We start from the raw sequence: 26,290 nt of genomic DNA, 5'->3' as shown, positions 1-26,290 counted from the left end.
AGGATTATAATCAGCATTATGCAAGGTGTATGCTGGGGAACTATAGAAAATAAGCCTGAAGAAGTAGGTTGGGATTAAATTTATGTGCAACATTGACCTTTGTTCTATAAGGTAAGGAGGAGTCAATAAAGATTATTAGAACAGGAATTGACATGATCAGATTTGATATTTAAGAACTACATCTGACACCAGTAGCTGAAGAACTGGTGACCTTACAAGCTAATTAGAAGAATTGGAACAATCTAGATGAAAACTGACAAGTGTCTAAATGAAGGCAGTAACCTTGGGTCAAGGAGTCAAGTATGAACTTGTGTGCCTTTGAAGTGGTGGTATGTCTCCCCTAGGGGCGACAATTGACATTCAAACTTGACATTCAAATCTGAGTTTTGAAGACACCTGAAGTAGACTGGTATATTCAAGAGTTATTTTTATTCAACATGTAGAAATTTATTAGTCTTATCTGGAAGTTAATGATTCATGTTACTTGTAAAATGTTTAAAATGTGTTAATAAATTATTCTCACATTAGTAATTATATGTGCTATAGTACTCCAACTAGTATATTAAATATATTGCCTCAGACTATAGTTTGATAGGTTTCTTAAAACAGTGATACAATTACATAAATTTCCATATATATTAATGCAATACTGTTTATAAAAGCAATATTACCCATTAATCCAATTCTGCAAAGATTTATGAAGATGCTCCTGAAAAATTTTAATGTGATACCTTGAGCAGAACATTATATTAAGTCCTGAAGGGAGTCAACTGAGTGATGATCAGAAATACAAGATCATTGCCAATGAGCAAATTTAAGTCAGCCAATAGGGTTATGTTATAGCTAATTCATTCATCCATTCACTCATTTATTAAGTACCTGGGCACTATGAATTAGAAGGCAGACCAAGTGCTGTATAATACAGGTTCAGTAAAAGTGCTATAACAGAGGCTTCAGTAGGCAACTCAAAAATAGAAAGTTCCACCTCTCAGAGAGCTCAGGAAAGACTTATCTGAGACTTCCTAATTATGAGTTTGTCAAATAAGAGAAGGGAAGACCTGTCATACACAGGAAATGACATGTGCAAAAGCCCACTGGCAAAAAGTCTCCTGACCAGTTCTGAACTTTGGAAACCCTGAGAACCAGAATATAGGATAAATGAAGATAGTAGCACAAGGTAAAACACATTATGCCATGCTAAGAAGTCTTGATTTCATCCTATAAGAAACAACGAGGCACTGAAGAATTTTAAGCAGAAGACAAATGTGACAAGATGTGGATTTAAAAGATGATGCAGTGCAGGTTACAGTAGGAAAAAGAACTAGAGGGTAAGGAAAGGGAGTTGGCCCAGAGCAAGACAGACAATTACAAGGCGGTTAACAGCAGTCAGGAGCAGAGATAATGAAGACCTGAATCAAGGCAAGTGATGGTGGAAATGGAACAAGGGGTAGGGAAACATATCAGGAATGTAAACTCAATGAGATGTAATGATGAAGGGTGTGAAGGAAAAGGAGAAGATCAGGATGATTCCAGGTTTCTGGGTAGCCTGGGGAGTGATGTTGCCATTGACTGAGATCGAAAATATAGGTGGAGGGGCAAACCTGCAAAGGAAAATTATTTTAGATACATACTACTCTGGGTGTGCCACTGAGATTAAGAGAACCTGCCACAAGGAGCAGAGTTGCCCAACACTGCCCACTGCTGCAGCTGTGGCTCCTGGGAGAGCGTGCTCCTCCTGGGGCTGCCTACTCAAGCCAGCCGGTTCCTGTTCCATATAGGACACCCCTCTAGTGGGCAACTGCTGCTCAGGGATTTTCATCAGCCCACCTGAGACTGTCTCAGAATTGTGTTGCAATTGGAGACTCTTCACCCAATCTGTCTTCTCTCTCTCCTCTCACGGGCACTGGACCCACGTTGGGCTCTGAAGACCCTCCTTCCCTACTTCTGTTTCCTCCTTATCCTCCACAAACATTTCCCCAAGTAAATCCCTTACATGCTTAGCCCCATTTTGGCATCTATGTCTTGAAGGACCTAAACTGACAAGAGGTAGTAAGTAGGATGCCAAGACGTGACAGACTTGAGGGTCATTGTGAGCCAGAATCGTTGAGCCTTGGGCAAGGATGAATCTGCCCCAAGGCTGCAGGTCCTCGGGTGACCCTACTGTTCTATAACAGACTGCTACATATACTAACAGCTGGAGAGAGGCTGTTGGCATGAGGCAGGCAACATAGGATATTTAGAATAGTTAATGTGGGTAAGGTTTTAGACACTTTAGATTATAATATAGCCTTAGAAACACATATAGAAGAATTATCAGCACCCACTATAGCCCTAATTTTAATCTGTGTATAAATAAGTGACATCCTATAATTCTTGGATCTTCATGCCAGTGTTGAAATACGAGCACTGAGCTATGGGTTTGCTCCATCCTTTCCAAGCACAGGATTCTAAGTATAAAAGAGTTAGGGCAGGAAAAGTCCGTATACTTCAGTACTTCAGAACTGAGTGTTCCTCTACTTGGTGATGCCTTTCCAACCAAATGCCACCTGATCTGCTCCAAGGACACATCCTTAATCCCCTTAGCTCTGTGTGTGTGAACATATTTTTAAAGCTTTAATTGGCTATATAATTACAGAGTGTGTTTGTTTGTGTTGTAAAACATTGTAATGCTAGTTCTGTCTCAACCTTACCTTGAACTTCTTCCATTTCCTTTGTAATTTGCCAAATTATCTTCTACACAGTTGAAACCAAGAATTGTTACTAATGGTAATGATAATGCTGTAATTTTATTCATAAACCACACAGAAATTGCATCTTCATTCAAATCATCTAAATTTCTCGGTTCTCTAAGTGATCAACTTAAATGGTTAGGTTTGCAAGAATCACTTGGTGAAACTATTTGTGTTTCAGGAAGGTAGGCTGCCAACACTGGGCATACACCCAGCTCTCTTGGCCTAAAGATGTGCTCTCCTAGGTAGAAGCCACCTGGAATGGCCAAAAACAGAAAAACCAGGACTATAGTGTTCAGAAAACATCTACAGTGTGTGCAGATAAGGAGAGAACAAAAGAAATCAAGATAGTTAGATTTGTATTACAACTGCTCTACAAAAATACGGTAATTTTTCTAGTCTGTCAAGAGTGTATGTCTGTACTTTCGATCTCAAGACAACAGGGACAGTTATATTACATAACTCATGCAAAGTCAAGCTTGATATTTAAGACTATATAAAAATGATGGTTCAATTTCAAATAACCACACTGATAGTAGAATTCAAACTTAATCTCCTTACATCCAGAGGTCAAATTACATTATGTATTTGCCTCTAATTAATAGTTAGAGGAACCATAAACTCAGGCTATAGATGTTTGTATAGCCTAAATTCGCCTTTCATCCAAGTACTAGTAAAAACTTATAGTTTTTACATAAAACTATTTTTATCTTTCTTACAAGCTTCTTATCTGAAATAAAATTTGCTTAGAAATCACATCAAACATTTAGTGTACAGCTCTTGAGAAAAAAAGTATTCCTTATTTGAAGATCAAAAACTCTGTACGTGCTTAGCAAGTCTATAAATCTAATACATTCTGTCAAAATTATCTTTAACATATCAAGATCATGCTATAGTAATAGACATTAAACATTATTCAAGATGTTTGCGGGCTCGCAAATATAAACCGAGACATAACACACCATTGATAAAAGTCCCAGCTCCCTTTAAGACATTAATGAATATTGCAAAGGTGACACTTTATATTCTATTACTTATTTGTCTTCTTAGAATTGGTAAGCTACATAAACATAAAATGATTTACCTTCTTGAGCTTCTGAATCCAACAAGTAATGAAATGATGGTTGATGATATATTGATGTTTTCTTCATTATTTCTTGAAAACTAGATAGATAATACATTAAAATATCAAATGGTAATAATTAATTCAAAATGTGTATGGAGTGCTTTTATACTTTCTTAATGAAGTTTAACTTCGAATACAGCAGACAAAATTATATTAAAATATCATATATTAACAAAGTGTGATTTGAGAAAGACCATTTAAACACCATCTAGAACAAATTAAAATGAGAACAAAGGCTTCCGAGTCAGAAATTTTAAAAAGCTACTACAGAAAGAAAACATATTCTTCACCAGACCACCTCAGTTGTAACAAAGAAAGGCATCATCTTCATATTGATTAGTAAGATCGCAATCCTAAAATTTAAGAGGTGATTAAAACATTGAAAGCTCTCTTGTTACCATCAATGCATCATTAGCACGTATGCAATGTCAAACAGTCACTGCCAAATAATCTTTTGAGCAGCATCTACCTTAAGGAGTCCATACTATCACAGCCGATATATTTAAAACTGAAGAAACTATTTACGCCTCTCGAATAGAGCAGATTATCTGAATAAATTTAACAGTTATTCAAACTTTGGAAAACAACAATTTGATATTTTACTTCTCAATCTGGGGTAAAATAACTATTACAGTACCGTGAATTAATATAGCACTCCTTTCTTCCAAGAATCCCAAAGTACTTTTTACAGCCACCACATTTTCTTTTACAGCATACTTCAGCAAGTTAGAAGACATTATTTCCCCTACAGTTTGCAAATCAGGAAAGCCAAGGTTAAATTATGTCATTGAGGCTACACAGCTAAAACGATAGCAAAAGTGGTCACATGTTTTGCTCCCAATTTAGATCTCTCCCATTAAAGAAAGACGTCTTCATTATACGTGTCTGCCTTAAAGCTAATATTTAAATGGAAAGCCTGGACATACCTAAAGGAGTTAGCTGAGTTTCTAGAAGGTTAAAACGTATTATCCACAATTTTTGTTTTTGCTGCTGAGACCTCTGGTAGTGACTGAAAGGCTAGCATCACAGCACACAGTTTACTACTGTACACACTGGTAACGAGTCCAAGCAGAAGGGATTAGGATTCTGACAGCTGCAGCTCCCATGCCTCTGGTTATACAGCAGTGAGGCTGGAATGCCCGTAACTAAGGGGACAGAAGGCTAGGAATATCCCATGTGAGTGTCTCATGAACAGAGCTAAAGGTGAATACAACCCACTCCCGGAAGTGAGCGAAGACTATTTGGAGGAAGTGATCCAGCTTTTAATTGGGATGCCAAGAGTTATTCTAAGACTCCATGGCTATAACATTCTAGGAAATGAAGGCCACGTATTTTTCATGTCACGTATCTGCATGGGAACACTGTTCTTAGACTCCAACAACCATATCGGAATGTGTGTAGCATTGCTCTGCACCCAGGAATCAAACTATCATGATTCCTTTTTGTTCAGACTGAATGGGCAGGCTGAGAATATAGATCCACCTGTGCACCTGCCCAAGTGCATGTAGGTGTGCCTCTCAGAGGACATACACATTTCCTATGCCACTGGAAAGATCCTTGATAGAAAGTTACAGAGTTAACGATACAAGCAATATTGGAAAGTTAAACTTAGGAGCGTGACTACAGGTCCATGATGTATACACAGATGAATCAAGGTCACTTTAATGTATTGGAAAGGGCTAGGAGTTGGGAAGTCTGATTTTAGTTATTCCTGCCTATAATTAGATTGTGATTTTAAGCCATTTACTTAGTATGTTTCTTGGTTTCATCATCTATAAAACAAGGATCTATCAGAAGGGTGCCTTAGCCTTTGGGAGGCTAAGGCAGGAGGATCACTCAGCCCAGGAAATGGAGGCTGCAGTGAGCCGTGGTCACACCACCAAACTCCTGCCTGGGTAGCAGATCAAGACCCTGTCTCAAAAAAATATAAATATCTTTTAAAATTGATACAAAAGTCATACAACATATATTTATGGGGTGAATATTATAGGTAAAAACATTCTGGAAAGTTCAAAATCCTCAACAATGCAAACTACTATTCATAGGCAGTTAATTTGGGGCAGAGGATACTCTCTCTTTTGGGCTTTTTTAAAAACAAGAATAAATGATGAGCAAAAACCATTGTCTTTTTAAAGGACTTTTTGGAAAGATCATGCAATCCTCACTGTTAGACCTCATAAGAGGCAGAGTCCCTAAATCAAGCATCTTAACCAACATGACAATGATCACTTCAGTTATACTGAAGTACATAGAGACCCCTGCCTCCAGCTATAAGCAGCTTATAGCAAACCTCAGCTTCTATTAGGAATGAGAAAAGCAGATTTTTAAACACATACACACCCCACAAAAACATGCCTCTGTTATAAAGTATCAGAGAGCTGTCAAGGCCGCCAAGAATGCCAGGCATTGCTATTTCTCGAGGAAGCCAAAGAGAGGACCGCATGTAAGGATAACAGCAGAGCATCAGACAATCTCATAGAACTGTGGAGACAAAAGAAAAGTGTTTGTGGCTGCCAAGACAGCCAGAACTGTGGGCCGAAGATCCCAGAAAAAAGGGACAGAGAAGCCTGACACTTACCGCCGATCATTCACTCGAAGAATTGACTGATTAAGCTGTTTAAGGCAAGAGGTGAATTTTTGAAGCATTCAGTGGCAAAAGCAGATCCAAGCGCAAAAGAGGAAACATCAGGGCACTCCTGGAAAGCAACTTTCCTGGAATGCAGGGGAAACTAGAAGCTGGAGTCTTACAGAAAAAAACTGCAAACCAGCCTTGAATCTACTTGGTCCTGGCTGGCTGCATTGAGGTGATCTTCCCCTCTGCTGCCTGTCAAAATACACTCTGGAATCTTCTCTAGAGGAAGATACAGAGTACCTATCATTTTTCACATAGACTGTCCAACATTCAGTCAAAACTTACCCAAGCATACCAAGAAACAGACAACAGAAATAAACTCATGGGTGACTTGGATATTGGAGTTATTAGACAGACTTCAAATAACTGTGATTAAGATGCTCAAAAACAGATGACAAGGAGAAGCACACCAGAGAACCGGAATCTACAACAATGAGTCAAATTGAAAAAAAAAAAAAAAGAGTCAAATAGAGCTGAAAAATAGCAATCAATGAAATAAAATACTCAATATATGGGTTTAACAGCAAGTATAAACCTAAATAAAATATTAATGAGCTGGAAGATAATCGAAATAAGCTAAATAAGCTTTATACATATATATAAATATAAGCATATTTATTATGTACCTAAATCAGCTCTAGGTACACCAACTTGATGTGAATAATAAAAAAATTTGTCCAGCTGCTGATAATTTTAAATGGGCAACCTCTTTCATATAGGTAAAATAGCACCCTGGAATTTTGAGTTAGGAGATTTCGGTTCAGGTGAGAAGTTTTACCTACTACATGGGTGAATTTGGCAAAACTGGTTAATGTCTCTAAACGTGTTTCTCCCCTTGTAAAATCATTATGTCTTGGTCACAGGGTTAAGAGAAAAAGAAGATATAATATTAAACTGTTACATAAATAGTGTTACAGAACAAGTTTATCATGGTCCTAACCATCCATTTCCCCTTCTTCCTAGGCACATAGATGGGGTAGAAATTCCATTTCTGAGCATATCTAGCTGTGGCCATATGCTCAGTCCAGGTTGACGAAATGAGAGAATAGTGATGTTTCTAGTCACCCTTCACAGGACATTCTGCTTGCCCTGGACTTTTGTTCTTTCCCCTTCTGGCAGGATGCAATGCAGATGAAGTAGTCACCCAGAATAGACCCCTCAGGCAAGATAGCACCCTCGGGCTTGGCTGAACACAAGACTGAATGACCTCGTGGTGCACAACTGCTTCATCAGCTCAGACTGGCCAGACTGTTGAGTAAGAGAGAAGTAATGTTCTAGCTTATTTGGACCATTGTATATAAGCATCTTTTGTTACAGTGGCTTATCCTTTCCCCCAGCTAATGCAGTGAAAAACAAAGGTAAATATCTACTAAAGGCATCAAATTAAATTTGTTTAACAGCAAGACTGTTATCCTACCTACAAACATATATGCAGAAAACTCCCAGTGACGAGTCATTCTGAGAAATGAGAAAAACCTGAAAAAGTTTTTCTTTCCTCCCGTTGCCTCCAAAAATGTTCTGCTCCAAGTTCCTCCAGAGAAAAGAAGCATGAAGAAACCATTTGAGTTTATTTCTGTGGAAATCACTGTTGACTTTAGAAGGAAGCTGCTAGAGAAGAACGATGGATACAGATGACGTATTTGAAATTAGGAAGAAATAATGTGCAAAGAAAAGCAGCTGCTGTAGTTCAAGGACCGGAGAAGTTTGGTTGACGAGTCAACATAAATGACAGCCTAAAAAACAACACATCTAGGAGTCGTTCAAAGACTGCTGGAGGTTATCTATTTGGATTTTGTTTTTATTGGTGAAGATTTTCAATTTGAAGGCTGAAGGGAAAAGTCAGGAAAGATGGAAATACTAAAGATGCCAAAAAGACAGAGCTGGGAAGGCATGTCTGAAGGCAGACGACCCATGCTTAAGTAATTGGTAGCACTCTCCTCCAATCGTTCCTAACTCGAAGCAACTGGGAGCTTGGGAGTTGTTCTTGGGAGAGGTCTCCGCAGGAGCAGTCTTAAAATAACCTTGTCTGTCCACTCTGAACAAACACTGTGTCAACAACAACCAACCTCTGCAGGCCACTCCTAAAGCTGACCCACCTACACCAGTTCAACTCCAGCCCTGAGCCTCCAAATCCATTTACACAGAAGTCAGCTTCTGACAAGTGAAGTCTCGTTTAAAACCCAAACATAATGGTACAGAGGTTCCCATACACTTAATGCTCACAGGTGGAATGATGGACCCCATTTAGGTTTCCTAATTATTTGCTAAAACCACAGCAAACATATTCAAATATGTTCCAGCAGTGAGGTTCCCTCCTGCTATGCTTTTAAGTGGAACCTGAGGGAAAATGCAAAGCCATGGGCAGCAGAGCTAAACAGTTGTGTAAAACTGCCACTATCGTGGAATAAGGAACATGCACACGTTTCTTCTCAGTTAGGTCTGAATGTCAGAGGGAATGCCTGTTGAGAGTGAGTGCTGATCAACAGAAATCTTTTTCATTTTTTTACATGTGGCCAGGAAGGATCAGACATCGTAAGATAACGAAAACATGAAAAGACAAAGTCTGTGAACACAAGATCATATCCAATGATACTTGAAATATTCAACTAAAAAAGACTAGAAAAGTAAAACATTAAAAAACAAATGTCAAATTTAGCATTTGTACTTTTAAGAACCACACACTAAATACAAAACCCATGCAAATAGTTAATTTTATTATGCCTTCACAACAAATTCATTACAAAAGGCTGTCATACCTAATTATACAGGATACATATTTTTTAATTAGGTTTTCCTTTTTCTTCCCCTTGCACGTCTCAGTTTCCCTCTTTTCTTCCCAAACACAGATCTGGCAGTCACAAGGACTGTCTTCTCTTTCCCTCCGTCATCATCACTAGAGCTGCTGGTGGTCACACCTCCATTCTTCACAGGAGCTTCCTTCACTGAGTTCTGCGAATCTGAAGCACTGATTTTTGGCTCTTTCGCCGCTCTTCTCCTTTGTACATTCATTAAACTTTCAGCATCCTCACTTGAAGATCCATCAGATGATTCTGAGAGGCAGGTCTCCCCCAAAAATCCACCACACGTATTCTTTCCTTTAGAATCTGAAAGCCTCTTTCTTTTCAGGCTTGATGACTCCTCCAATGTATTTGTTATGCCTCTCTTCTGGGTTTTTCCTTTTGCCTCATCAAGTATCTCAAATTCTTTCTCCATAGCAACAGAAACTGCTTCTATTTCACTGGCTACTGCTTCTCTCTCTTTCCTTAGCATACATGTCACAGCTCTGTTTAGTCTCTGGCTCTTAATACGTTTAGCATCTTCTTTCTCCTGTTGTGCTAATCTAAAGAAGGAATCAATTCGGAGCTGTGTCTAAAAAATAACAAAAGAATAGTAACAATAAATCAGACAAGTAAGTCAAGTTTCTGAACCAAATCAACAAGCTCAACCTTGATCACTCACATTGGATTACTATGTCAGAGAATATTAATTCATTATCTCCCAAAACCCACTTCTCTCCCAATGAATTACTGATAGTAATTTTCACTTTCTAAATCATACCTAAAGCACTACTTGTACCATCTCTGTCAACTAAGTCTTTAGTCCACATCTCAAATGAGAAATCTCTTCCTAGATATTCAAAGAGTGTTAAATATTTTTCTGTAGCTAAATGTTTCATCTTCCTCAGGAGGAACACAATTTAATGGGGCCTCTTTCTAAGTCCTACTATATCTTTCTTTTAAAAACATTATCATCATACAATGCCTTGAAGACACAAGTTCACAGTATATATTAGCAACTGTAAGAAATATTCATGCCTTTTATTCAGCAAATTCACTTTTAAGAAGGTACTCTTTACAAATAGCTACATATGGGTAAAGCTATATGCCTAATGTTCAGCATTCTATAAAAACTTGAAAATTAAAGGTCCAACAAGTAGATTGAACTAATTATTTAAATCCCTTTCATATGTAATCTAGTCACCTGGAATTAAGAAAACTACGCAATACATAGAAGAAAATATGCTAATAAGTTAGGGGAGGATTAGATATATTAAGTTACACTTAGTATGGTCACAAATCAATGTAGGAAAATTTGTTAACCTAAATGTTAACATCTGTATTAGAGAAGGTAAATAATGAGTAGTTTTAATTCATTTTCTTCTTTTTCTAATTTTGGAACAATAAACACTAAGTTTTACAATGAAAAGGGAGATAAATATTATAACAAAATTTATCTGAAATTAAGAAGTCACCAGACACACTAAGCCAAATAGCTTTGCTTTTCGGTTGGTTTATAATGTTTCTAGTAGACAGTCATCCAAAAAACAAAGAGAAACTCGTAGAAATGTTGTCTCAGTCTTGTTCATGCTTTTCAAAATTATCCAAGCCTAATGAAAACGGGTTTAATTTAAATATATTATCTCAAAAGCTACACTCTCATTTCTGCTAAGTGGTTCATTTGTATGTACGTCTTGTGGGTTGTTTCTAGTGTGAGCGAAAGCTTGCTTTGCGTGAGTCAGAACATACTCACAGATAAAGCAAGAAGTAGGTACCTAGAGGAACTGAAGGTCACACAAAAGGGCTCCTTCCCCATAAAAACCTCTCCTACTGATACACAATAATGACTGAACTTCTACCTTTCAAGATTAATTTATAGAATTTAAAAATATTAGTACTTATAAAAACTTAAATGATCAGAATCGCTTTGGATTGAACACTTCCTTTCGTTAAAAAATGAAAGTAACGCCAAAGGGGTAATGTATTTACTCAGAAACACCTTAGTGTGAAATCAATTATTAGACTGGTTTTTTCAAAGAAAAAAAATGAATCTGAAAGGACTCAAAAGTTCAGCCCTAAGAGTGATCATAAGAAATGAAGCCAAAGTCTAATTTTCATTTTTCTATTTTCTCTTCTTCTCTCATCTAAATTATCCTAATTTCAAAATGTCTGCTTTATGTCCTAAAATAAAAGAGTTAACTGGTCTTTAACAGCTGTCAACTACAGCCTACTCTTCATCCTGAACTTAGGAGAAGGGTCCACCGTGATTACCTGCTGGGCATCAAGTTGCTTTAATACAGGAAACAGAGATTCATCTGTCTTCGTTCTGTTCCAGCCGAAATACCGCTGACAAAATATGCAGGCAGTTAAGACTTATAAATATTTTGAAACATATTTAAACAAGTGATAAATAAAAAGGTCCAAAGAACCCATTTTTGATTCCATTCCCCGTATCTCCTAAGATTTTCGTATTTATAAAGATTAGAGTGCTAAAAGAAAGTAGTAACAAAATAAATTACTCCGGCATAATCATCTGGCACTATGTTCTTTTCAATTCTCTAAAATAAAACATACGTAGCTCTCACTGTAGGACATCAAAGACTTGTGACTATGGAAAAAAGGTTAACTGGAATAAAAACAAGTTTCAGATATCCTACCTATTTCTTTGAGAGAAAAAATAAAATGTAGTTGGATTAATTCTAGTGCAAGTTTTGAAACATCTATCCAAATGATTACTTAAATATACACGGAGAGGAAAACTAGTATTAAAAAGGACAAGATTAGTCATCTTTCTTTCTTTCAGAATCAATAATATTTAAGTATGTAGTTGTATCTATGAATGCTTATCACTGCTTATTCAAACTAAGATCCTCTTTAAAACTAAAAAGAGGGGCCAGATGCAGTGGCTGGCACTACTTAGGAGGCTGAGGCAGAAGGATCCTTTGAGCCCAGGAAGTGGTGGCTGCAGTGAGCTATGACTGCACCACCGCACCCCAGGCTGGGTGACAGAGTGATACACTGTTCCTTTAAAACAAACAAACAAACAAAAAACAACAACTAAGGAGAGGGAAAAAGGAGTGAAAAGGAGAACTGGATACTAAGAATATGGGATTAACGGATATTAAGAAAAAATGATCCAAGTTTCTCTTCTGTAAGTTTTAAACCAAACGCATATTTCACAAGGTGTTTCCTTCTCTTTTAAGAAGTAAAGGATATTCTCTAATTTTTTCGAGATCAGGTTTCCCCCACAGAAAGGATCCCTTCGAGTCATCCACCACGGGTTTGAGGTAGGCCTCGGCAACAGCTGGGTTAGGAAAGCCAGGGGTGAGTTGCAATGTCCGTAATTTTTTTTTCACTTTGGTGTCATGAGGATTAGGTCTTATCTTTGGATTTTTTTGAGCTTCATGCCACCATTCTCTGTAAAGGAAACAATTACTTACACAGCAATAAGACATTACAGTTCATGCACTATGGATGAAGAACTAAACTTAGAACATGTAAACTCAAGTTCTAACTCAAATTATATGATATATAGAATATTTTATTAATTTCAGTACGATTAGCCACAATGTATAATGATGGCAAACATTTATGGAAGGCTTCCTCTGTGTTTGGCACTGTGTTAAATATTTCACATGCCCAATCATGACGTAAGCCATGTCCTATTGTTACCCCCACCTCACAGAGGAGGAAACTGAACTCAAAAAGAAGTAACTGGCTCCAGATTTCACAGCTGGAATTGGTACAATCTTCCTCTAGAGCCCACACTCATAATTATACCACAAAAGTTACAACTTCTCTGGGTTTCTTTCTCAGCAGTAAAATGGAAGTAATGTATCTGTGTTATCTACCTCAAATCAAATACAATAATGGATCGAAGAATATTTAATAAAATGTAAATATGCCAAGAAAATGTTAAATTTTAAAAACAGATATATATATTTAATAAAATGTGAATATTTAATAAAAAGCAAATATGCCAAGAAAATGTCAAACTTTAAAAACATATATATCTGTATATATTTTATATATGTATATAAAACAGATCAATATATATAAAAGCAGAGATAATATAACTTTAAAGTACGATTCCAGTTTTGGAAAAAAACACATATATGAGAAAAGTAAACAGACATTTAAAATAAATAACAGTAACAACTATTACTTGGCTGTGTGCTAGGCAATATTCTACACAAGAACACAGCCATTCATTTTCTTCTTTATATTTTATTCATTTTTCATTGTTTTCCATTGTAAGCCTAAATCGGCGGGATAAAGACAGTATCGCACTCTTGGAGCATCCTGCCATCACGAAGGTGGTCCATGTGGCCTCCTCTTGAGCAGGCAGGCTGTGGCTGACCAGTGTGACCCGAGCTGTGCCGGGCCTAGGGGAGGCCCTCGCCACTTCCTGTCCCCTGGACCTCCTGCTCTTGGCTCCAACACGCTGTGAGGAAGCCAAGCTCACAAAGTGTCCATCCAGGTGGAGAGGCCCCGAGGCTGACACCACCACCTCATCAGCCCTGCGAGCCATCTGAAGGGGTCCTAGCCCAGCTGAGCCGTCCTAGCCGACATGGAACAGAGACAAGACACCCCTACGAGGCCTGAGCCAGCTTCAGAGGCACGAGCAAAATCAGCGACGACTGCTGTGTGAAGCCACTAAGGCTGAAGGTAGTTTGTAATGTGGTGACAGTTGACCAGAAACATTTATACAATAAATGCCATCAAAGTTACTAACATAATCCTCACCAATCCATGTACTCAATGGAACCTGAAAAAACGCCCGCAGCTGACGCTCCTCCGCTTCACAAGCTTGCTAGCACAGCATTAGGAACCCACTCAGACCTGCTGTCAGGGCCAGGGCCCGCCTCACCGATGCAGGAGTGCCATCTAGTGTACGAAATGACTAATTGCGGTCTTCCTTGTATTACAGCAACAAAATGCAAAAAGGAAAAAATAATTTTTCTTCATTACTTTTACAACACTCTTCCCAGGAGTGCACTGAGAGAATACCGATAATTCTCCTCTACTTTACTTGCAGATTTTCGTTTTTGAAACTGTAATCATGACTGCCAGTTAGAATCAGCGCACTTGTGAGCTCATCAAGCCAAAGCTACGGTTACCCTTTCAAGCAGGAGGGCCTGGCACTTCACATAAAGATGAAAGGAGGAAGGTGTCTGTCTGTCAATCAGCTAAGCTGGGAGAGTGGCGGCAACTGTAATGAAACTGAAGGATTCATGCTCAGTCCAAGGCCTTGGGGTAGGGGAGGGGAACTGCTGTTGCGCCATGCCAGCTATTTTGGGGCTATCCAGAAATTTAGGCGCAGTATTTTCAGATCTTTTTCCCCCAAGAGAATCCATAATTTTTCGTAAAATCTCCCCAAAGGTAAATGTTGGTAGAAAAATTGAAAATTAAAGCTCAAGAGAAGAATACACCATGTCGTCCAAACCAAATGTGACTACAGCTGAATTCAACCAGCAGGCCCAAAGCAGCCCCACTCTAAGAATGAGTCACCAGGCCGGGTGCCCTCAGGAGAGGAGAACAGAAAAGAAAGTGAGGCCACATTCTGATTTTACTGGTTTCCCACCATCCTTCCTGCTTTTTACTATGTATTCATCCTAAATGTCCTGAGCCAGGCAGGGCGAAGGCTGCTACTATCTGGCATCAACGAGCTGAAGGACCAAAGGCAGAAACTGCTCAAATAGAAAACGATTCAGCAGGCAACAAACGAGCAAAAACTGCTGCACAAAGAAAAGTGGAACAGCATAAACAGGTCATTCACTACATCAGAAACGCAAACCGTCTATGAACATTAAAAAATTCACTCTCAATAGTTATCAAGAAACCGAATGGAAAAGTCAGATACTATTTTCACTTATCCTCAAATAATCGTTAGATAAGAACCCAAAGATTAAGGACACTCAAATCAATGTCTGTTAATACTTTTTTAAAAATAGAAATAACAAAAGACATTTGATTAAATTAGTCCTAATAGACCCAAAAAGAGACTACTTGGAGCCATTAAAAATGATATAAATCTGTATCATCATTGATAATAGGCCCTGTTCTAACACCAAATGGGTTACAGGTAAAATAAAAAGTATAGAGCATCATCCCATTCTGGTAAAAAAATATAATACACACACTCAAATGAGTATACATATATATGCAATGTATATGCTTCCATATGTGTGAAGAGAAGTCTAAAATTACATAAATTGTAAAGTGTAATCATCTTTTTAGTACATATTTATAATTTTCTACGATGCATTTACTTTATTTGTACAATAAAGTTATTTGCAGGTTTTCAAGTTATTTACCTACCATGATGTATGTCTACCTCATAACTCATTCCCAGTATATAAATTTCCTCAACAATAAGAAAATCAGAAAAAGATAAATCAAGACAGTATAAAATACAACACATTGGTAAGTGTGCTATGACTGGAAGACTGCAATCACTACAATAGTTTCACAGTTCATTTCAGTGATTCCAATCACTGACTCTTCAGACCAGAGCATCCCAACATCTTTCAAACACAGGATATGTAACTGGAGAGAACACTCAAGGATCATTAAATCAGCCACCACCAAACAGCATCTCACGACATAGTGATGGTTAAAAGATGCCACCACAATCTTGTGAATATACTAAAAACCAATGAACTGTACACTGAAAATCGGTGAACTTTGTGGTATGTGACTATATTTCAATTTTTTAAAAAATATGCCATCAAGGACAAAGAAAAAACTACTTTCCCAGACATACTCATAACTCCTGCCATCTCAGAATCTTCAAAATGAAAAATGTTCCCCGAGTATAGCACGACTCTGGGTTCTGGATGGAGCAAGACTTCACCACTGAACACGTCACAGGATTCATACGGTGAGAAACAGGACAGGAGTGCTGGATGTAACATTCCTGGCATTATATTTCCAAGTCCCTCCCTGGCTGACCTCTCTCAGGACACCGGACACACCGACAAGTACAATTTCCTTTGCTTCTCCATCACCTCCAAGAATATGGGAATCCTTGAGGGTAAGGCCTATGCCTTACTCGTCTCTCCTCTCCCCAGGGCCAGCACGGTGTCTGACACATCATAGCTGCTCTGTAAATATGTCAGTGAGTGAAAAGGCAACTTCTACATGTGAAATCCACAGGACTGGTTTTGTACCCTTGAACTAGGATAAGCCCAGCACCGCTAAGAACTGACTCTGATTTCATCATCTCTACAAAACAGAAAACAACCGATACTTCCTGCTGCTTTCTCAGTGAACAATGATTTGTGACAGTTCATGCTGTAAAAAATATTTCCATTTGCTTATTTGGGTATTTACACAATTATCTGAATTAAAGAAATAAAAGACCTTACGAGAATTTTAGGAGAGGTTCCAGGCCATGCCCAGGGAATTCATTGAGAATTTCCATGGCGGTTACACAACCCACAGTTGGTATTCCTTCGGTATAATCACTTCCAAGCAAATAGGCCAAATTTATTAACTTATTCCGGTCCAATCCTAAAGAGTAACAATATTTTTTAATTTTTATTTTATCAAGATTTCTTATATAATATTTATAAACATTTTATTATATAAATCATATATGTGTGTATATCTATATCCAACCACCAAAAATATCTTATTTGAAAATAAATTATTTTATTCAATGGCATTCTGTTAATATTTTTAAAGTTTTATCCATTCTCATAGCTTTAAATACCCTCTATATGCTGACCCCCAAAGTTAGCTGTCTAGCCTGGGTCTCTATGAACCACAGTCACATATATTCAACTATCAATTCAACATCTCCACTGGGTATCCAATGAGCATCTCCAATTTATCATATGCAAACCTGAACACTTCGTTTCTCCTCCTCCACTGTGCTCCTTCCTTGTCTTACTTAAGGCAGGTCCACTCCACCAGCCACTCAGTATCTGGAATCCTCCTCAGCTTCGTTCTTCTCCCGCCCCACATTCAATCTGCCTGCACACCCTAGCACACCAGACCCTGGTGGGTTTTAGCATCTTCCTATTCTCTAACATTAACCCTTGCCATTTCCTCCCTCTTCCTCTCATACTGGCCTCCTTGCTTCCCTAGAACACAGCCCACAAGCTTCTGCCTCAGCCCCTTTCACTCACTAGTCCCAAGGTATCTATCTACAGTGCTTGCTTCCTATTTCCTGCAGGTCCCTGCCCTGAAGTTTCGCCCTGAAGTAAATCCTCCCTGCCCTGAAGTAAATCCTTTCACAATAACTCTCTCTGAAACAGCACCTGCACTCTCAATGCCTGAAGTTCACTCTGTCCTCTCCTTTACTGCTATATTTTTCTATACAGCACATACCACCAACTGTCAAATTATGATTTATGTATCTGCTTATCATCTGTTTCTCCTACTATTTTACTCTCTGCTCTTTCCCCCTTGTTAAGAACAACTGGCATATAGGAGTCACCAAACATATATTTTGCTGGATGAACAGAAGATGATCAATGCCAGAAACCCGAATACAGGCCCAGGTGCAGGAGTGACTCCCCCTGCTTCCCCTCTCCACCATCTTTGGTTCACTCTGGAGATCTCGGATAACTAGTCAAAGTTTAACTAAGTCAGATGATTAACTACCTAAATATACTAGGACTTGAATTCCTTAATTCAAATGTTTAAAATCCTATTCCTCTATATAAGCCAAAGATCACTTATATGAAAATTTGCACAGACCTACGATTTCCATCAATGCATCAAACTAGTTCCTTGGAAAGAAAAAGACTCCTAGGACAAATTCTGAAGGTAAGTGTCAGAAAGTAATCAAAAAGACTCTGAAGTCTTACCTAATTGATTGTGAAAGTCCACATATTGATAATATTCAACAAACTTGTTTTTATTAAAAAAGTTTTTATAGACATGCCGTGCTCCAAACAGCCAGATATCACTGTCATCAGTGATGGTTCCGGAAGTCTGATCGGTCAGGTCCAGGATGGCGCACTGCGCCTCTGCTTCCATGGGAGCCTGGATGTAGGGAATGCCGAACAGGCGCAGGAGTTCCTGCAGAGTGAGGGGTACACAGTGACCCCAGGGAAGGGCATCGCCAGGCCCTGAGCACCAGGAGGCGCAGTGCATACCCTCTTCATGCAGTGCATTCCCCCGGGGTCTGAGGAAGGTGGTAAAGGAAGCCCAAGCTGCCTGCACCCACCTGGCTTTCCAGGAACATCTGTCCGGTGACAGTAGCAGCGATTCGTTCTTGCTGCTGTTTTTCAGCTTTCAGTGAATTCTGTTGTGCTAAGAGGTTGCTCTCCAGAGTTTCTAACTCCTCCTATAAAATGTGTTTTCATTTACAGATTTATATTAATAATCCAAATGAGTCCATTTGTTACAGAAAGCCTGTATTTAGTCTGACTGAAATTACCAATAAGCTCTTTCTCCTTAGGAAGTACTCCACTGGATTGCTAACCAAGACTCTGTAATATCTTTAGAGATCCCTCACTAAACCACACGGAAAACGGAGTCTATTCCAGCCAGTAACCTACACTAAAACGAAGCCATCAGCAACCACAAGATGTACTGCAAATAGCTAATAAATACTCATCCAGCAACTCCTTAAAACTCAAAACCTACTTAACCCGGCTTCCTCAGCAAGAAGTGAAAACACAATGTTACAGTATTACCAAATTAATATCTTGCCATTCATGGAGTGAATCTTCCGCATCTTTCTCAGCTTCCTGTGGCTCACCATCCACGTCCTCCCTCTCAGGGTTGTCCCTCAGGAGGCTCTCAGGCTCAGCAGGGGCTTCTTCCTCCCTAGTTCCTATCAGTTCCTCTTCGCCTTGTTCTGAGGGAGGTTTGGACGTTTCATGCAATTCTGCTTGAAGTTCCTCATCACTAATCACACTTTGCACTTCAATGAAACTTCCTGTACCAAAATTAAAAGGTCACTTCATCTACAACCAAAACATTAAAATGATCCTGCAATCATCAAGAGCTTTCTGGAGGAAACTGAAAAATGCTACACCCTAAAAAGGAAAGATAAGACTATAACAGAATACATGTAATAGTAGCATTATTATTAAATAAGTGTAATCACAAATGCCTGTAACTTCAAGCCTTTTCAATTAGGTAAACTGGCATTGTCTTTGAAAGTAGAAAACTCTCTTAAGATGTGTATATTCGCTTTATATAAATATGTTCTAAGTTAACTGACATTGTTTTAAAAATTCAAAAAGGAGAATTATCAAAGTATATAAATAATCAAGGAAGTTGCTCAATGTTTTTATGCTATTCACACAGCACAGAATAAAGCTGTGACTTAGAAATAGTTCTTTCTCTTCCACTTCCCTTCTCTCCTCTCTTACTATCTTTCCTTCTCCTTAAAATATATTTATTGGTTCCCTTCCTTCCCTGCAGGTGGAGAGGGCTGGCAAGGCCTGTCCAGTTGGGTTTAAGGAGACAATTGGAACAGAAGAGGGGGGGGTCTCAGGACCTGGGTGCTGGCACCAAGGACATAGCTGAAGCAAAGAGGACAGCAGGGCCAAGGAGGAGGCCAGTGGGAAGGGGAGAAGGTTACATATCAAGGGAGAATAAGCAGATGTAAATATATTGAGGATAAGGGGAGCAATGTTTCTCATTGTTAGGGATACTACAAAGAAGCAGGAGGCTAGACTGAACCCCATGGAATTGCAGATATCAGTATAAACTCATGAATTTTAGTACAGATAGATATAAAAATAAATACAGATGTGTGTGTGCATGTATATGTATACATAAATATACTTCCTGGCTCTGTTGCTGAAAGGGCCTGAGACAGTTACACCTCAGGATCCATAAGCACACTCACATCCAGCTTGCGGTGTCTAAACCCCATGCTCCACCGAAAGGAACCAGAGCTCCCTGGTGAAATGGCTGGTTCCAGGACTAGGGCAGAGTAAGTACAAGATATGCCTGGAACAGCTTGGCCAGAAAGTAAGGAAAAGCTCAAAATATAATGAAAAAACTGCTAAAAGCCATTTGAAGGAGTCCCCACTGGCCAAAGCTGTGACAATTTGAGCAACAAAGTAAATTATGACAGTATTGGATTATAACTCACTGAATAAAATAGGAATACAGGAGTCTACACTGATTAAAAATAATTTAAAAAAATGGGGAGAAGAAAAAGATCTTCCTCATAGGAGGATGTCAAGTAATAATATGTAAGGAATGACGGAGTTAGAAAACCATCATTTGGCAACCAACGTAGTAACAAATTATTCCGGTAAACATCAATGGATGCTAACAAGTGGATGAAAGTTTGTTCAGGAACAGCATATTTATATAGCTCCAAAAATTCCTTTCCCACAAAATACTTATTAATTACAAAAGGGAAATAGTAACTTTTGAATGAAGAAAACTAGCAGATACCAGGAACAAATTGTGTGTGTGTGTATGTGTGTTTGTGTGTGTGTGTGTGTGTGTGTGTGTGGTTGACTCTCATTATTCAAAGCGGCTATCATCTATGAAGTCTCTGTGAACATCAATTAGCCAATACTGAGTCATTGCCCCTAAACAGATATATGTGCATATTCACACATACACATATATAACATATATATGAACATATTTCATAGATATTATCTTAAATCCTAAAAAACCGCCATCTTAGTAGATTCATTTTATAAATAAGAAACAAAGTTCAAGAAGCAAATTAGTGACCTGCCTGAGGCTGCCACACTAACAGGTGCCAGAATAGCGATTCAAATCTGGTCCAACTGGCCTGGGGCCGGAGCTTCTTGCTCTCTCTCCATTGCATAATCCCCTACTGTCCCCACCCTCTGGTCATCTCAGAGCACGGGAACAAGGCAGAGTGTCACCTTGCTTAACCTCAGCAGAGCACAGTGTAGCAACTCAAGCTTTTCCCCAGCTCTGCAAATGTCCACAAATGACCACAAAGACATTGCAGTGAGTACTGATTTTGGAGTTACAAATAAATTTTAGTGAGCAGGCAATTTTGCAAATATGGAATATATGAATAATGAGAATCAACAGTATACATATGTATACAGATTTGGAGATATGTGATATACATATAGAGGGCCACAGAGAGACCAAGAGAAATTATAAGCTAATGTGGTATCATGCTAGCCACTGAGGTACTGGATGAAGGAACCGGTATTTTATAATATTCTTCCAACTTTTTAAAGTTCATAATTATTTCAAAATAAAAAGTTTTTAAAAACTAGAGGGAAACTCAACTTTACCTTCCCCAACTAGGGCATGTCATGCCTTTAAAAATGATAACAAAAAGCAGAGCAACATGGAAGGTCAAGATTCATGACCAGCTGTGTGTCCCTGGGAAAGTCATTTCACCTTTCTTTCTGCATCTCTTGTTCCTTATCTGTAAAAAGTAAAAACAGGACTACACAAAAGGATCTCTCAGTTCCTACAGAGGTGAAATCCTACCATTCCAAATTTCTACAAAAGCACAGACACGTACCATCAGATTCACTTTCTTCTGAGTCAATTTCCATTGGTTCCGCGGCCTTCGGAATCGAAATCAAATCCTGGCCTGCAGATTCAGTGGTCTGCTGTTCTTGGATGGTGTCCAGAAAATTCTCATGCTCTTTAGTATTAAATGACACCACATTTTCTACATTACCTACTGCCTCTGAAGGGACACTTACTGTGCTACTCGTTTCTTGCAAACTGACAGGGCCAATGAGTTCAGAAGCAGAATTTGGTTTACATTTTGTTTCATCATCACTTGAAAGAACATAGGAATCGAATTTACTCTCATATGGGCAAAGTTCTTTCTGTTGCTCAAGCACTTCAGCATGTGTTTCATTCTTTGACACAGAATTTGTACAAGTTGGAGGTGCCGGTGTCAGTTCCCTTCCACTCGGGAGTCCAAGTGCGTCACTATGTCTAACCACTGCACTCTCCAGAGGCAGTCGATCTTTTCTGTCCTTAACCATAGACTCATCACTTATTGGAAAGGCTTCAGTCCCCACGTGAACAAGTGACATTTGTTCTTTTGGAACTGAGTCTGTGGGCTCTCTCCCCTCATTAGTGCTGGCTCCATGCTCCTCTGCAGAGCTGGCACTGGATGACACGAGTGTTGCGGTAAACGGCATTCCTTTTCCATCTCTCACTTTAAGTCCTTCGTTACTGTTCTCGGTGGAGCTGTTTATATGCATTTCTTCTGCTCCTGGCCCTCCCATCTGCACATCGTCTCCAGCACACACTTTCACATCTTCGTCATCATCAAGAGCTCTCTGAATAGCTGAAAGAGTCCGGGGTGATATGGAGCCTTCGTCTACAGCAGCAGGTGCATTCCTCTCATGGGACTGCCTTCGATTCTCACTGTCCAGCTCCTCTTCTGAGCTACTTCCCATCAGGGCAGTTTGCATGGCTAGTAAAGTTCTTGGAGAAGGAGGGGTAGCATCAGGCTCTTTCTCCGTCTTCAGTTTTTCACATGGAGATGGCTTCACGTCAAAAGACATGCTGTGCATTTTGCTGGAAGAAGGAAGAGACTCTGAATCCACTTCTGCAACTGTCTTAGCTTGAATACCTTAAGAAGAATTAAAACACTTCTCACCATGCAGTTTTACAGTGTGACAATACACTTCTAGCAAGATGAGTAAGAGAACACTGGTTCTTATAAATAAGTATATACATTTTCATTTAATCAGCAACTAGAAGTTAATTCATTAGCTAATTTTAAAGTGGTTTGGCACTATAGTAGTTAATCCATTAATAGCAGTATACGGTTATTACATAAATAGAATTTCATTAATATTATCCAGGAGTGCTAGTTTATAGAATTCAGAGTGATGATATATCTTGGATTTCTAATGTAAATATATAAATGATGGTGCCTGATACCTTTTATCAAGATGTAATGTGAAGTGTCTTCAGAGACCACTCTCCTTGACTCTACCTCCTTCAGAAAGCCCCCTTCATCTTCATACTGCCTTCGGATGTGTCCTGAATGTTGCTGATTCATTTCCTTTTGGACATGTTCTATGTGCTGGTTCAGATAGTTTTTTTTAAGCAAGCCTTTGAGTTGGTACTGTGAAAAGTCATTGGACTCCTAAAAGCAAAATAAACAAACAAAAGTACTGTTTTATATTAAATGCAGATAATAGTACCATATTTCCACCCTTTCCCCAACAGGGAACAAAGAACAATTGGCTTTTTTCATTGATGGTCGTTTCATATTATAAAAGTTGAATAACAAGAAAAACTACAACTTCCTTTTAAAAAAATAATCTTCAAAAGAGTTGGGCAAAAAAAATCATGAATACTATGGCTGGGAGCGGTGGCTCATGCCTGTAATTCCAGCACTTTGGGAGGCCGAGGCAGGTGGATCACCTGAGGTCAGGAGTTCGAGAATAGCCTGGCCAACATGGTAAAACCCTGTCTCTACTAAAAATACAAAAGTTAGCCGGGTGTAGTGGCAGGCGCCTGTAATCCCAGCTACTCCAAAGACTGAGGCAGGAGAATCGCTTGAACCCGGGAGGCAGAGGTTACAGTAAGCGAAGATCGCGCCATTGCACTCCAGCCTGGGGGACAAGAGCGAGACTTCCTCTCAAAGAAAAAATAAAAATAAAAAAACATGAATACAGTTTATGATTTAATCATTATTCAGTAAATAGGTATTGGGCATGTAATGCATAGCAGTCACTATGACATTTGATTATGGCTTAACAATCTTCTAGAATGCAGGTAAATATGCAAGTGAAGTGCCCAGCACAACCTAATCCCATAAAAGACACAATAAATCATAGTAATCACAGTTATTAATAGTAATACTTAACATTATAAGGCATTTCCCATGGAGGACATTTTTCTAAGTGCTTTTACATATAATATATAATACCTCATTTTATTCTCACAATTATCCTATGAAACAGATATCACCTCCATTTTATAAATGAAGAAATCAGGACTTAAATAGGTTAGGTAACCTCCCTAGAGTCACAGGGCTAATAAGGGGTAGATCTGGGATCAAAAGCATGTCGATTTACTATAATTGAATCTATTAATATAGTAGACAACCCCGTCATCCTTGGGGTATGTTCCAAGACCCCCAGAGGATGCCTGAAACTGCAGAACCAAACCTGATTGTCATCAATCAGAACATGTTTCTCTTCATGTGTTCCACCCGAAAATTTAATGGATTTTCCATCTTAACTGAGCACTTATCACACACTGAGGTCATGACTTTTGCAGTTTATGGTACGACAGCAAAACTAGCACCAATTTCTTTTTTCCTTCTTCACAATTTCACAGCTAGAAAAGTCATTTTTATGCAGATCTTAGCAACCTCAGCCAGCATACGATTTTTTTCTTTCCTTATTAATTCAAGAACTTTCACCTTTTCATTTAAACGAGGCACTTTACAGCTTCTCTTTGGCATATTCAAATTGCCAGCATCATACTCTTGCACTGCTGTGCCATTATTAAGTCAAATAAGAGTGACTTGAGGAGAAGCACTGCAATATCGCGACAGTCAGTCTGATTACCATGACAGCTACTCAGTGATTAACAGGAAGGAAGCGTCCACAGTACGGAGACGCCAGACAAAGGGAGGATTCACGTTCCAGGCAAGATGAAGCAGGAAGGTGTGAGATTTCATCACGCCACTCAGAATGGTGTGCAACTTAAAACTTATGAATTGTTTATCTCTGAAATTTTCCATTTAATATTTTCAGACCACAGTTTACCACAGGTCACTGCAAACTGTAGAAATCAAAACCCTGAGTAAGATGGAACTATGGTATTATGATTATTACTACTGCTACTATTATCTACCATCACTACTGTTACCAATGTTACATTTGCACGACGTAGAGATGATACAAAGGCCCAACGTGGATGACTTAGAACATCTCTATCAAAATTACAGATCCAATAAGCTGCTACTCCACACCACCCTACAGTCCACCACTTCCCGAGACTTCGTGGTTGCAGAAAGAAAATACAGAACAGTAAATCACTAGGGACTGTCTCTCTTTCTCCCATTTCTTCCTATTATTGTTTACACAACCAAAATTATACTTCCTCAGCTGCCACCTTTCACACTCAAGAAATAAAATGTCTGACTGAGCCTGGATTTTTTTCCTGAAATAAAAATCAATTTACTTCTGTCCTTGTATATCCAAAGACCCAAGAATGTCACCTCTGTGCACCTTAGTGTCTGCTACTGCACACTCTTTGTGGAAAAAACAGGGAGTGATGAGAAAAGAAGTTTACCCTTCCTTTTTCGTATTTCTGCTATGAATTTAAGCAATATTCAAAAATTGTAGAAAATAAAAAACACTCCATCTACGCACTAAGGTCGATGACGCTGCAAAATTTCTATTCTGTCCTACAGTGGGTGAAAGGAGAACTATGGTAGAAGTAACAGGTAGTAGCAATAGAAAGAGAAAAAGAACTCACTCACTGGCAACTAAGACAGAGAGTCATCAATAGTAACATGAATTAAGTATCAATGGTAGCATGATCAGGAGACATATTTGCTAGCACCCAACCACACACCACCTCCACTCTAGCTTTCTGGGCCTGCCGAGCTACAAGGTGTTCCAAGGTGAAGAAGCCCCATTCCCACTGTCCAGGAAGAGGAGGAGGGAATGCGGAGAGCCAATGGCATTTCTAGGGATGCAGCAGAGGAAGATACACCTGGAATTTCAATTTAGAACTTATTTTTCCATTGTGATTAAATTCTATATAACTATTAGTTTTTATAGACAATGTATATTATAGGCTATAATAACTTTTATGAACTAACCTAAGAAATGAGTCAGTAAGCATCCACTGGACACATACCATGTGAAAAAGACTGAGCTAGGCACTGAAAATACAGAGGTGGGCAAGATAAGCATGTTTTGGAGCTAAGAACTATAAAGTGACAGTACGGGGTGATGTGAGAACAAAGACCAGGAGAAGTCTTGGGTCAAAAGTCAAGAAAGACTCCTTAGAGTAAATGTCTAAAGGCTCAAACGTATAAATAAACAATGCTTCTTAGAATCTCGGAGATACAGAAATGCTGTTTACAGTTAACTGAGTT

The 26,290-nt window shown here is 38.8% G+C and overlaps 2 protein-coding genes across 12 annotated transcripts in view; both read right to left on the bottom strand.

Moving 5' to 3' along the window:
• LOC102144124 (putative methyltransferase-like protein 21E) overlaps nucleotides 1–4,866 on the bottom strand; it is a 78,807-nt gene extending 73,941 nt beyond the window's left edge. For 3 of the 6 annotated variants that reach the window (XM_074021379.1, XM_074021376.1, XM_015439502.4), the window contains exons 1-3: nucleotides 4,782–4,866; nucleotides 4,493–4,600; nucleotides 3,814–3,893 (exon numbers count right to left, since the gene is read on the bottom strand). In XM_074021379.1, the coding sequence (XP_073877480.1) occupies nucleotides 3,814–3,880 (67 nt within the window). In that variant the 5' untranslated portion in view covers nucleotides 3,881–3,893; nucleotides 4,493–4,600; nucleotides 4,782–4,866. Of the gene's footprint in view, nucleotides 1–3,813; nucleotides 3,894–4,492; nucleotides 4,626–4,781 lie in introns of those variants that run through there. The other 3 variants (XM_065533475.2, XM_074021377.1, XM_074021378.1) reach the window with 2 other exon arrangements.
• A 4,315-nt stretch (nucleotides 4,867–9,181) lies between these two features.
• Nucleotides 9,182–26,290, bottom strand: part of ERCC5 (ERCC excision repair 5, endonuclease) — a 28,314-nt gene continuing 11,205 nt past the window's right edge. For 3 of the 6 annotated variants that reach the window (XM_005586201.5, XM_074021349.1, XM_074021350.1), the window contains 9 exons: nucleotides 23,104–23,311; nucleotides 21,716–22,789; nucleotides 18,918–19,162; nucleotides 18,446–18,565; nucleotides 18,084–18,297; nucleotides 16,635–16,779; nucleotides 12,481–12,681; nucleotides 11,536–11,620; nucleotides 9,182–9,856 (listed from right to left, as the gene is read on the bottom strand). In XM_005586201.5, the coding sequence (XP_005586258.3) occupies nucleotides 9,272–9,856; nucleotides 11,536–11,620; nucleotides 12,481–12,681; nucleotides 16,635–16,779; nucleotides 18,084–18,297; nucleotides 18,446–18,565; nucleotides 18,918–19,162; nucleotides 21,716–22,789; nucleotides 23,104–23,311 (2,877 nt within the window). In that variant the 3' untranslated portion in view covers nucleotides 9,182–9,271. Of the gene's footprint in view, nucleotides 9,857–11,535; nucleotides 11,621–12,480; nucleotides 12,682–16,634; nucleotides 16,780–18,083; nucleotides 18,298–18,445; nucleotides 18,566–18,917; nucleotides 19,163–21,715; nucleotides 22,790–23,103; nucleotides 23,312–26,290 lie in introns of those variants that run through there. The other 3 variants (XM_074021351.1, XM_074021352.1, XR_012426493.1) reach the window with 2 other exon arrangements.

The sequence above is a fragment of the Macaca fascicularis genome, chromosome 17, assembly GCF_037993035.2.
Source record: "Macaca fascicularis isolate 582-1 chromosome 17, T2T-MFA8v1.1".
Taxonomy (NCBI): Eukaryota; Metazoa; Chordata; class Mammalia; order Primates; family Cercopithecidae; genus Macaca; species Macaca fascicularis.
The sequence above is the reverse complement of the archived record's forward strand: the minus strand, read 5'-3'. Positions and strand labels throughout refer to the sequence as shown.